The following is a 12,597-nucleotide window of genomic DNA, read 5'->3' as shown; positions in this document are numbered from 1 at the left end:
CTCTGCTGTGGAGGCAGACTGAGAGTTGGGGTTGTTCAGTCTGGAGAGGAGAGGGCTCCCAGGAGACCACCTTGTGGCCTTCCAGTGTCTGCAGGGGGCTCCAAGAAAGCTGAGGAGGGACTTTTGAGGGTGTCAGGGAGGGATAGGACTGGGGGGGATGGAGCAAAACTACAAGTGGGGAGATTCAGATTAGATGTCAGGAAGAAGTTGTTCCCCAGGAGGGTGGTGAGAGCCTGGCACAGGTTGCTCAGGGAGGTGGTGGAAGCCTCATCCCTGGAGGTGTTGAAGGCCAGGCTGGATGTGGCTATGAGCAACCTGCTGTGGTGTGAGGTGTCCCTGGCCATGGCAGGGGGTTGGAAGTGGCTGAGCCTTGAGGTCCCTTCCAGCCCTGACAGCTCTGTGGTTCTTTCGTGGCCTCCTGTGTGTGCAGCACCTCCAGCTGGGCTGGGGGCAGCTCGCTGTGCTGTGGTTGGGTTCGTTGCTGTGCGGGGCAGCAGCAGCCCCTTCAGGCCAGGGGCTGTGGCTCTCCGAGTCTGTAACTGTGTCTCTCGCAGGCGAGGCAGCCCCCTGCTGATCGGAGTGCGGAGCGAGCACAAGCTCTCCACCGACCACATCCCCATCCTCTACCGCACCGGTGAGTGCCAGCTCCCTCCCCCCTCCCCCGCAGGAGCCACATCCTGCACCCTCACACCAGCACACAGCACCTCCCCGGGGGCTCTGCACAGGTACCCTTGTAAGCCTCCATCTGGCAATTCAGCCATGCTTGGGCAGAGGGTTCAGGGGGGGTTAAGGAAGTTTTTAACCACCTGCTGCTGTGCCACCCTGCCCCTCCAGCTGGGGTTTAGCTTCTCAGGGACAGCTTTAACGCTCAGTGCTTGCAAGGAACCCCCTCCCTGGGGCAAGGGAAGCCCCAGCCTGGTGCAAGAAGTAATTCAGTCAGGGTAACATTAAGATTCCAGCTGAACTCAGAAGATAAACTTCATCCCAGAGCTTGTGTGTGGCATGCTGGCCCCATGGCCTTGTGTTTGCAAGCCCTTGCATCACAGGCTGCAGCTTTTCACTCTCACAAACCTTTCCCCTCCTGCCCCAGCACAGTTTGCAAGCAGTGGAAGGCTGTTCCCCTTGGGCTGGCAGTCTGTTGTCTGCCCATCCTTCTCTCTGCTGTGTTTCAGCACTGGAGAACAAACACAGCCTTGGAAATGAAAAAGGGCTGAGAGTTATCCCATGGATTCTCTTTGGCAGAGTCTGAACCCAGTTGCTGGGCACTGGACAGGCTCTCAGGGCACTGCAGGGGGCAGGACTTGGCTGGTGCTGCTCTTCTCACTGCTGCTGGGCCTGCTGAGGGTAGCTCACTGCAATGTGACATGAACAGAAACCAAGTGAGGAGCAGCTGAGGGACCTCACTCCAAGAAGGATCTTGAGGGGCTGGAGTGTCCAGAGAAGGGCAGCAGAGCTGGGGAAGGGTCTGGAGAACAGAGGAGCAGCTGAGGGAGCTGGGGGGGCTGAGGCTGGAGCAGAGGAGGCTGAGGGAGAGCTCATTGCTGTCCACGGGAGGAGGCTGGAGCCAGGTGGGGGTTGGGCTCTGCTCCCTAGGAACAAGCAACAGGACAAGAAGAAACAGCCTCAAGCTGCCCCAGGGGAGGTTTAGGTTGGACAGCAGAAGGAACTTCTTCACAAAGAGCAATCCGACCCCGCCCCGGGCTGCCCCTCCCGACCCCGCCCCGGGCTGCCCCGCCCCGGGCTGCCCCTCCCGGACACCGGCCCGAGCTGCCCCTCCGGACCCCGCCCCGGGCTGCCCCTCCCCGACCCCCGCCCCGGGCTGCCCCTCCGGACCCCGCCCCGGGCTGCCCCTCCCGACCCCAGCCTGGGCTGCCCCTCCCGACCCCCGCCCCGGGCTGCCCCTCCGCACACCGCCCCAGGCTGCCTCTCCCCACCACTGCCCCGGGCTGCCCCTCCTGACCCTGCCCCGGGCTGCCCCTCCCGACCCCGCACCGGGCTGCCCCTCCCCGACCCCGCCCCGGGCTGCCCCTCCGGACCCCGCCCCGGGCTGCCCCTCCCGACCCCGGCCCGGGCTGCCCCTCCGGACCCCGCCCCGGGCTGCCCCTCCCGACCCCCGCACCGGGCTGCCCCTCCCCGACCCCGCCCCGGGCTGCCCCTCCGGACCCCGCCCCGGGCTGCCCCTCCCGACCCCGGCCCGGGCTGCCCCTCCCGACCCCGCCCCGGGCTGCCCCTCCCGACCCCGGCCCCGGGCTGCCCCTCCGGACCCCGCCCCGGGCTGCCCCTCCGGACCCCAGCCCCGGGCTGCCCCTCCCGGACACTGCCCCGGGCTGCCCCTCCCCGACCCCCGCCCCGGGCTGCCCCTCCGGACCCCGCCCCGGGCTGCCCCTCCCGGACCCCCGCCCCGGGCTGCCCCTCCCGACCCCGCCCCGGGCTGCCCCTCCCGGACCCCGCCCCGGGCTGCCCCTCCGGACCCCACCCCGGGCTGCCCCTCCGGACACTGCCCAGGGCTGCCCCTCCCCACCACCGGCCCAGGCTGCCCCTCCCGACCCCGGCCCGGGCTGCCCCTCCCGACCCCCGCCCCGGGCTGCCCCTCCCGACCCCGCCCCGGGCTGCCTCTCCGGACACCGCCCCAGGCTGCCTGTCTAAGCTGCCCAGGGCAGCGGTGGAATCCCCATCCCTGGAGGTGTTTAAGGCACAGAGAGGTGGTGCTGAGGGCCATGGTTTAGCCTCAGCCTGGGCAGAGTTAGAGGAGGGTTGGACCGGATGAGCTCATGGACTGGAGGAAGCTTCCCTGAAGACCAATCCCAGTAAGCTTTGTCCACATTGCCTCTCGGCTGATGGTTGGGAACCAGCAGTGATCCTTTGTTTGTGGAACTTGGCTTTGGTTTGGTTTTCACTGATTGTCTGAAGTTTTGTCTGTGTTTTTTTCCCCCCCACCTGCACTTCCAGCTGTCCCATCTATGGAGCATGCTTTTGATGGAATATCCATCAAAAAGGAGGAAGGTGCCTGCTAGAGAGAGGGGGACAAAAAAAACCCCAAACCAATCTACTGCTTGAGCTGTCAGACAAATCCTGCAGTGCCTGAGGAGAGGAATCAGATGTGCATGGGCTCTTTAATATGTGGTTGTTGCTTCCAGTGGAGGGGAGTGGAGCAAGTGGGACAATCAGAATTCCTTCTGGATCAGAAACCAGACAAAAGAGCAGCACTGCAGGCAGCCTCCTGCAGGAGTGCAGGTTGTGCTGGGTGCTCCCTGCTGCTCCAGAGCAGAAGCAAAAACAGTAAATCACCTTAAAAAACTCCCAAACCTCAACCCATGGAGGGATCCCTTATAGGAGGCTGCTAACAATCCCAGTCCCAGTGCCCCCCAAAATTCCTTCAGCAGTTTGTCACAGAGCCACTTCTTCCCCCTGGGCACTGGCTGCAGAGAGACTTCTCCTGAGGGTGTCTAGAGCCAGGCCAAGGGGGAATGGTTTGAAGCTGAGGCAGAGCAGGGTTAGAGTGGAGCTGAGGAAAAAGTTCTTCAGTGTGAGGGTGGTGAGAGTCTGGCACAGGCTGCCCAGGGAGGCTGTGGCTGCCTCCTGCCTGGTGGTGTTGAAGGCCAGGCTGGATGAGGCCTTGAGCAGCTGAGTGCAGTTGAGAGCTGTCCCTGCCCATGGCAAGGGGGTTGGAGGAGATGATCCCTGAGGTCCCTTCCAGCCTGAGCCATTCTGCTTTTGTCTCTGTTTACCTTCCTGCCTCCCTTGAGGTCAGTGTGAAGTGTTCAGTCAGATTCTGAAGTCAGGTTGCCTCAGTCCCCTGGGGCTCTGGGAAGCAGCATCCTCAGCTTTCACAGCACTGAGGCTTTGCTGAGGTTCTGCCCCCTGCCCATTTTGTACCAGACCTGCCCCCATTCTCCCTCCTGTCACTGCTGTGTAGCCAGCAGGGCCAGGGAGCTGATTCTCCCACTCTGGTGAGACCTCACCTGGAGCTCTGTGTCCAGTCCTGGAGCCTTTATTACAGGAAAGATCTGGAGGTGCTGGAAGGTGCCCAGAGAAGGGCCATGAGGAGGAGCAGAGGGCTGGAGCTGCTCTGCTGTGGAGACAGCCTGAGAGAGTTGGGGTTGAGGCTGGAGGTGGCTGTGAGCAACCTGCTGTGGTGTGAGGTGTCCCTGGCCATGGCAGGGGGTTGGAACTGGCTGAGCCTTGAGGTCCCTTCCAGCCCTGACAGTTCTGTGATTCTATGAGGTCTGAATTCCAGTGAGGGAGAGGCAGGTGTTGTGGAGCAGTGATCCAGGTGAGCAATGATCAATCTGTAGCCAAAGCTATTGATCACAAAGCTCTCTCTGGCTGATAATGGTCAGTGTGGTTGGTCAGCACTCCTTGGTCATGAGGCTGCTGCAACACTGCAGCAGGTTGCCCAGGGAGGTGCTTGAGGCCCCATCCCTGGAGATATTCACAGTGAGGCTCCACAGGGCTCAGAGCAACCTGCTCTGGTGGAGGATGCCCCTGCTGACTGCAAGTGGTTGGTCTGGATGAGCTTTGGAGGTCTCTTCCAGCCCAGGCCATTCTGTGATACAGGGCCAGGGCCTGAGTGTGTGCACAGCAAGGAGCTGGTCCAGCTTCTGCCCCAGGGTAGGGTCTGTGACACAGGAAAGCAAAGCCACATAATAAAGGCAATGCAGGGAGCTGATCTGTTCTGAGCAGCCAGATTTGCATGTTGTGATCACAAGGGGATGCTTCTGGTGGGGAGTGGCCACGAGCACCTTGGCTCTGTCCTTTCTCAGCAGCAAATCAGTCTGTCCTGTCTCAGCTCAGCCATGTCTGCCTCATTTCCTGGCTTAATGACTGGAGTGGAGGGCTCTGAACCTTCTCACTGAGTATCAACATGAAAGCAGAATTCTTGTCCTGTCTCCAGAGGATTGGGTTGCCACTCCACAGTCTTTGTCACTTCACATTTCCATTTGCAGAAGTACAAATCCAAACCTGAGCTCCATGACTGAACCAGCTCAGTGTCCAGCAGGTGAAACAGCAGAGCTCAGGGAACAACTCAGCCCCAGGCTAGCTCCAATGTGGTTTTTTCTTCAGCAGCAGTTGTGGTGTGCTGGGATAGCACAACCCCAGCCCTTACCACACTGAGCACAAGGACTGGCAAAGGCTCCTGGCAGAGCTCAGTGCTGAGCAGTAGCTGTTTTGGTCCTCATCTGCATTCCCCATGAGCTTGGCCACCAAGAAGTATTGCCTGCAGTTTAAGAGGAGGTAGAGTGTTGGGGTTTGTGAGGAGAGGCTGAGGGAGCTGGAGCTGTTGAGCCTGGAGAAGAGCAGCCCCAGAGGGGATCAGCAAGAGCCATAGGCTGGGGGGAAGAGGCTGGGGCCAGACTCTGCTGAGTGGTGCCCAGGGACAGGCCAAGGGGCACAAACAGGAACCCAGGAGGTGCCACCTGGAGAGGAGGAGAAAGTTGTGTGGTATGAGGGTGCTGGAGGCCTGGAGCAGGCTGCCCAGAGAGGTTGTGGAGTCTCCTTCTCTGGAGACTTTCAAACCCTTCTGGGGAGAGCTCCCAACCCCCCCTGGCCATTGTGATCCTGGGTGAGCTATGGGTGCCCTGCTGGAGCAGGGGGCTGGACTAGATGCTCTCCAGGGGTCCCTTCCAATCCCCACCATGCTGGGATTTGGTGAGTCTGTAACTGCCAGAGTGCTTCCAAAGGATCTCCTGGTGCAACAGCATTGTAAAAGCTCAGTACAAGAGTGTCAGAGGTTGCCCCCTGGTCCTGTGCCCTTCAGTGCACCTCCATCCATCCCTGGCAGCAGCTGCACCAGTTCTGGATCAGGATGAGTTGCTTGTGTTTGATAGCTCAGGAACAATGCTGGGTCCTTGGTAATAGATTTCCTGCTCTGTGCCAGCCAGAGGCTGTTTGGGTTGCATCAGGCAGCACTCAGTGGAGCAGGGTGGCTGCACAGGTGGCAGCTAGGAGAGGATGTCCTCAGTGCTGAGAATAATGGACAAAGAAAGAGCAATGCTGATAGCCTCAGCAAGTCAGGGAAGCAGGAGCCTAGATCATCCAAGGGCTGGAGCAGCTCTGCTCTGAGCACAGGCTGAGGGAGCTGGGGCTGTGCAGCCTGGAGGGGAGAAGGCTCCAGGGGGACCTCAGAACTGCCCTCCTGAAGGGATCCTGCAGGAAGGCTGCAGAGAGACTTCTCCTGAGGGTGTCTAGAGCCAGGCCAAGGGGGAATGGTTTGAAGCTGAGGCAGAGCAGGGTTAGAGTGGAGCTGAGGAAGAAGTTCTTCAATGTGAGGATGGTGAGAGCCTGGCACAGGCTGCCCAGGGAGGCTGTGGCTGCCTCCTGCCTGGGGGCCAGGCTGGATGAGGCCTTGAGCAGCTGAGTGTAGCTGAGAGGCCCATGGCAGGGGGAGTGGTATAGATGGTTTCTGAGGTCCCTTCCAGCCTGAGCCATGCTGTGATTTGATGATACACAGAACAGATCCACCTGGGGAAGGGTTGGCAGCTGTGGCTGCTCCTAAAGCAGCTTGAATTGCCTTCTGGTGGAACCACACAGCAACCTGCCTGGGAAGTTTTCCTGGTGCTTTCCTCTGAAGTGACAGCTCTGCACTCCCAGACTTCATTCACAAGCACACAAAAACCTGGAGCAAGGGCACAGCAAAGATCCAAGTGCTCCTGTGCTGCCCTCCTCACTGCTGCTGTTGAATTCCCCATGCCCACTGAGGCTGATGAGAAGAGTGCTTCATGTTGGTACTGTGCCTTGGGAGCTCTGCTAGAGGCTGACTCTGCAGCTGCCTTCCAGGGGTCTCTGTGTGTGGTCCCTAACCCTCCTGTGTTCTAGGGAAGGACAAGAAGGGGAGCTGCAACCTGTCCCGTGTTGACAGCACCACCTGCCTGTTCCCCGTGGAGGAGAAGGCTGTGGAGTACTACTTTGCCTCAGATGCTAGGTAATGGAGGTAATGGGACCCACAAAGGTCATCCAGGCCACCCCCCCTGCCCTCAGCAGGGACATCCTGCACTGGAGCAGGTTGCTCAGAGCCCTGTGGAGCCTGACCCTGAATATCTCCAGGGATGGAGCCTCAAGCACCTCCCTGGGCAACCTGCTGCAGTGTTCCAGCAGCCTCCTGGTGCAGAACTTGTTCCTCACACCCAACCTAAATCTGCTCTGGCAGGGATGTTGGGCTCCATGAGAGGTCCCTTCCATTCCTGGGTGACCCTGCTCTGGCAGGGATGTTGGGCTCCATGAGAGGTCCCTTCCATTCCTGGGTGACCTGCCCTGGGTGACCCTGCTCTGGCAGGGATGTTGGTCTCAATGTTTCCCTTCCCACCCCATGGGAGTGGACCTCGCAGTGCTCCTCTGACTGCAACAGAGATTCCAGCGCCAGGAGGAAGGAACTGGGTTGAGGCAGAAGCTGTGTGGTGTGGGTTGTAAGTGGGGCTGGAGCTCTCTGTGTGTGAAGAGAATGTCTTATGGCACTGGTGTGTGCTTTTATAGTGCTGTCATTGAGCATACCAACAGAGTGATTTTCCTTGAAGATGACGATGTGGCAGCCGTGGTCGACGGCCGCCTGTCCATCCACCGGATCAAGCGCACCGCAGGAGACCACCCCGGCCGTGCTGTCCAGACCCTGCAGATGGAGCTTCAGCAGATCATGAAGGGTAACAAAGCCTCTGGGGGGCACTTGTGTAGAGGCACAGGGCCTCACTGAGTGGAGGCAGGATGGAAAAGGAGCAGCTGGGGCAGTCTCTGTGTTAGAAACGGCACCGAGGAGATCAGAGAGTGGTGGCTCCTGGGTGATGGGGTATGAAAGGTTGCCCTGCACTCCAGCAGAAGCCCCCAGGATGGACAGATCTGTTCTGGGAGCAGGCTAGGTCAATGTTTGGAGCATTTCACACTGGCTGGGACCAGGCTGGGTCAATGCTTGGAGCGTTTCATCCAGGCTGGGACCAGGCTGGGTCAATGCTTGGAGCATTTCATCCAGGCTGGGATGAGGCTGGGTCAGTATTTGGGGCATTTCATCCAGTCTGGAACCAGGCTGGGTCAATGGTTGGAGCATTTCATCTAGGCTGGGACCAGGCTGGGTCAGTGCTTGGAGCATTTCATCCAGGCTGGGACCAGGCTGGGTCAATGCTTGGAGCATTTCATCCAGGCTGGGATGAGGCTGGGTCAATGGTTGGAGCATTTCATCCAGGCTGGGACCAGGCTGGGTCAATGCTTGGAGCATTTAATCCAGGCTGGGACCAGGCTGGGTCAGTGCTTGGAGCATTTCATCCAGGCTGGGTCAATGTTTGGAGCATTTCACACAGACTGGGACCAGGCTGGGTCAATGCTTGGAGCGTTTCATCCAGGCTGGGTCAATGTTTGGAGCATTTCACACAGGCTGGGACCAGGCTGGGTCAGTGCTTGGAGCATTTCATCCAGGCTGGGACCAGGCTGGGTCAATGCTTGGAGCATTTCATCCAGGCTGGGATGAGGCTGGGTCAATGGTTGGAGCATTTCATCTAGGCTGGGACCAGGCTGGGTCAGTGTTTGGAGCATTTAATCTAGGCTGGGACCAGGCTGGGTCAATGGTTGGAGCATTTCATCCAGGCTGGGACCAGACTGGGTCAGTGTTTGGGGCATTTCATCCAGGCTAGGACCAGGCTGGGTCAATGCTTGGAGCATTTCATCCAGGCTGGGACCAGACTGGGTCAGTATTTGGGGCATTTCATCCAGGCTGGGACCAGGCTGGGTCAGTATTTGGGGCATTTCATCCAGGCTGGGACCAGGCTGGGTCAATGCTTGGAGCATTTCATCCAGGCTGGGATGAGGCTGGGTCAATGGTTGGAGCATTTCATCCAGGCTGGGACCAGGCTGGGTCAGTGTTTGGAGCATTTAATCTAGGCTGGGACCAGGCTGGGTCAATGGTTGGAGCATTTCATCCAGGCTGGGACCAGGCTGGGTCAGTGTTTGGAGCATTTCACCCAGGCTTAGGACCAGGCTGGGTCAATGCTTGGAGCATTTCATCCAGGCTGGGACCAGACTGGGTCAGTGTTTGGGGCATTTCATCCAGGCTAGGACCAGGCTGGGTCAATGCTTGGAGCATTTCATCCAGGCTGGGACCAGACTGGGTCAGTATTTGGGGCATTTCATCCAGGCTGGGACCAGGCTGGGTCAGTATTTGGGGCATTTCATCCAGGCTGGGACCAGACTGGGTCAGTATTTGGGGCATTTCATCCAGGCTGGGACCAGGCTGGGTCAGTATTTGGGGCATTTCATCCAGGCTGGGACCAGGCTGGGTCAGTATTTGGGGCATTTCATCCAGGCTGGGACCAGGCTGGGTCAGTGTTTGGAGCATTTAATCTAGAGGCTGGGTCAATGGTTGGAGCATTTCATCCAGGCTGGGACCAGGCTGGGTCAGTGTTTGGAGCATTTCACCCAGGCTAGGACCAGGCTGGGTCAATGCTTGGAGCATTTCATCCAGGCTGGGACCAGACTGGGTCAGTATTTGGGGCATTTCATCCAGGCTGGGACCAGGCTGGGTCAGTGTTTGGAGCATTTAATCTAGGCTGGGACCAGGCTGGGTCAATGGTTGGAGCATTTCATCCAGGCTGGGACCAGGCTGGGTCAGTGTTTGGAGCATTTCATCCAGGCTGGCACCAGGCTGGGTCAATGCTTGGAGCATTTCATAAAGCTGGGACCAGGCTGGGTCAGTGCTTGGGGCTGAGCTTGGAGTATCTCCAACAGCAGAAGTCCCACAGCCTGCCTGAGCACCTGGCCTTGTACTCTGCTGCCCAGGTTGTTCTTGCATCTCATGGGGCTTCTCCTCTAGCTGCTTACAGCATAATGAAGAGGATTTTGGGGCTGAGGCCATCTCCTCCTGCTTGGAGGCATCCATTTCTCCCAAGATTGATCCCTAGAGCCTGACCCTTCACTGCCTTGTCTCTAGCTGCCATGATGAGCTGATGCTTTGGTGGAGGAGGAAGTGTCCCAAGCACCCCTGGCTGGGAGCTGGCCTGGGAGTGCTGCTGCTGATTGAGCTGTTTCTGTTCTTTCTCTTCCAGGTAACTTCAGCTCATTTATGCAGAAGGAAATATTTGAGCAGCCAGAATCTGTTGTTAACACCATGAGAGGAAGAGTCAACTTTGATGACTACACAGGTAACTGAGGAGGAGCCTCCTCTGTTGCTGACAGCTCAGTATCTGGTGGTCATTCACAGGAGATGCAGGGGAGGTGGGTGGCACTGGTGAGGCCACACTTTGAATCCTGGAGCCAGGTTTGGGCCTCTCACTCCCAGAAGGACACTGAGTGGGCAGAGAAGGGCAACAAAGCTGGGGAAGGGTCTGGAGAACAGGGCCAGGGAGGAACAGCTGAGGGAGCTGGGGGGGTTGAGCCTGGAGAGGAGGCTGAGAGGAGACCTCATTGCTCCTTGAGAGGAGGCTGGAGCCAGGTGGGAGTTGGGCTCTGCTCCCAGGGAACAAGGGCCAGGATAAGAGGAAATGACCTGCAGTTGTACCTGGGGAGGCTTAGGTTGGGTATTGGAAGAAAATTCTCAAGGCCTGGCCCAGGGCAGTGGTGGAGTCTCCATCCCTGACAGGCTTTCAGAGCCCTGGAGATGGGGTGCTGAGGGCCATGGCTTAGCAGCAGGCTGGGAGGTGTTGGGTGAATGGTTGGACTGGATGTTCTTACAGGCCTTTTCCAGCCCAAAGGACTCTGTTTCTGTGACATGGGAGAGTCAGTCATGCTGGTGTGGGAGGGTGTGGATCCCAGGGAGCACTCCCAGGCCCCACACACAGGGGTTGAGGTGCCTGTGATGTTTTGCAGGGCTGATGGTGGCTGTAACTTGCTGTGTGCTAGCCCCAGGCATCTGGGCATCTCCTCCTGCCTAACCCAGCTGATTTTGCTCCCTGACTTTGCTTGCAGTGAATCTGGGAGGGCTGAAGGACCACATCAAGGAGATCCAGCGGTGTCGCCGCCTGATCCTCATCGCCTGTGGCACAAGCTACCACGCGGGCGTGGCGGTGAGTGCCCGGCCTGGGCTCAGCACTGGGCAAGGCTTGGGCTGGGGAGCAGCCTCAGCAGGGACTGCAGCTGAAGAGCAGGCCACCAGGATGATCAGAGGCTGCAGAACCTCCCCTGTGGGGACAGCCTGGGAGAGTTGGGGCTGTTCAGGGTGAAGGAAAGAAGGCTCCAGGGAGAGCTCAGAGCAGCCTTCCAGTACCTGAAGGGCTCCAGGGGAGCTGGGGAGGGACTCTGGACAAGGGCTGGGAGTGCCAGGCTGAGGGACAATGGCTTTGAGCTGGGAGAGGGGAGACTGAGAGTGGAGATGAGGAAGAAATTGTTGAGAGTGAGGGTGGTGAGAGCCTGGCACAGGCTGCCCAGGGAGGCTGTGGCTGCCTCCTCCCTGGAGGTGCTGAAGGCCAGGCTGGATGAGGCCTTGAGCAGCCTGGGCTGGTGGGAGGTGTCCCTGCCCAGGGCAGGGGGGTTGAACTGAATGATCTCTGAGGTGCCCTCCAACCTGAGCCACTCTTTGGTTCTCTTCTCATGGCATCTGTAGGTGGTCTGTCAGTGAGGGTGACTTAGAGCAGGCTGTGTGTGAGGAGCTGGCCTCACAGAGGCTGTGGTGCCAGCAGCAGGGTCAGGTTGCTGTTTGTGTGTCTTGTGTGGGCAATCCTGAGGAATTAGAGCAGGCTCCAGGGCTCATTTTCCCTGTGTCTTTTGGGAGTCAGGTTTTCCAGGGTGTGGCAAGCAGAAGCCTTTCTTGTGCTCTTCACAGTTGTGCAGTGTGTCACTTCCTGACATCTTCTCTTTCCAGACCAGGCAGGTTCTGGAGGAGCTGACTGAGCTACCTGTGATGGTGGAACTGGCCAGTGACTTCCTGGACAGGAACACTCCTGTCTTCAGAGATGATGTCTGCTTTTTCCTCAGCCAGTCAGGTATGCTCTTGCTTCACCACACACTCACTCCTCTTCTCTGTCCTGCTCAGGAGGGAAAAGGCAACAGGGCCAACCTCTGCCTGCTGGGTGGGTTGTGAGCAGAGTGCTTGAGAGGAGGATTTGGCTCCTGCATAGTAGGGTTGGGGGAAAAACCACAGCTTTCCTCCTGCTGCCCTTCTGTGGACAGGAGCTCTTCTCCTGCTGCCCTTCTGTGTTCTCTACCTCTTTCATAGTGGGGGGTTGGTCTCTTCTCCCTAGTATCAGATGAGAGAAGGAGAGGAGAGTTGGAGGAGAGAGAAGGAGAGTTGCCCCAGGGGAGGGTTAGGTTGGAGGTGAGGAAAAGTGTCTTCACTGCAGGAGTGGTCAGGGATGGCCCAGGCTGCCCAGGGAGGTGGTGGAGTCCCCATGCCTGGAGGTGTTGAAGAAATGCATGGCCATGGCACCTGGGGCTGTGGTTCGGTGCCCATGGTGGGGTTGGGTTGATGTGGGGCTGGATGCTCTCAGAGGCTTTTCCAACCCAACCAATTGCAGGTTCTTTGATTCCTTCTGGGGCAGGGCTGTGCTTAGCTGAGTCCTGCCTGTGGTCACAGCAGTTTGGTTTCCTTTCTCTGGGAAGAAATACTGCATCCACCAAAAGGCTGAAACGCTGCTGCTGAGCCCTCGGGGGGAGGCACATCCCTGGCTGCTGCTGAGCAGGTGGAGGTGT

At 58.8% G+C, this 12,597-nt stretch overlaps 1 protein-coding gene across 3 annotated transcripts in view; it reads left to right on the top strand.

Moving 5' to 3' along the window:
* GFPT1 (glutamine--fructose-6-phosphate transaminase 1) overlaps positions 1 to 12,597 on the top strand; it is a 58,695-nt gene that overhangs the window by 22,444 nt on the left and 23,654 nt on the right. For 2 of the 3 annotated variants that reach the window (XM_068156567.1, XM_068156566.1), the window contains exons 8-14: positions 555 to 634; positions 2,950 to 3,003; positions 6,817 to 6,922; positions 7,471 to 7,634; positions 10,020 to 10,115; positions 10,879 to 10,976; positions 11,771 to 11,891. In XM_068156567.1, the coding sequence (XP_068012668.1) occupies positions 555 to 634; positions 2,950 to 3,003; positions 6,817 to 6,922; positions 7,471 to 7,634; positions 10,020 to 10,115; positions 10,879 to 10,976; positions 11,771 to 11,891 (719 nt within the window). The remainder of the gene's footprint in view (positions 1 to 554; positions 635 to 2,949; positions 3,004 to 6,816; positions 6,923 to 7,470; positions 7,635 to 10,019; positions 10,116 to 10,878; positions 10,977 to 11,770; positions 11,892 to 12,597) is intronic. The other variant, XM_068156568.1, reaches the window with a different exon arrangement.

Source organism: Melanerpes formicivorus, unplaced genomic scaffold (genome assembly GCF_026170545.1).
Source record: "Melanerpes formicivorus ecotype bairdi unplaced genomic scaffold, bMelFor1.0.p_v2 SCAF_34, whole genome shotgun sequence".
Lineage (NCBI taxonomy): Eukaryota > Metazoa > Chordata > Aves > Piciformes > Picidae > Melanerpes > Melanerpes formicivorus.
This window is presented reverse-complemented; position numbering and strand designations above follow the sequence as displayed.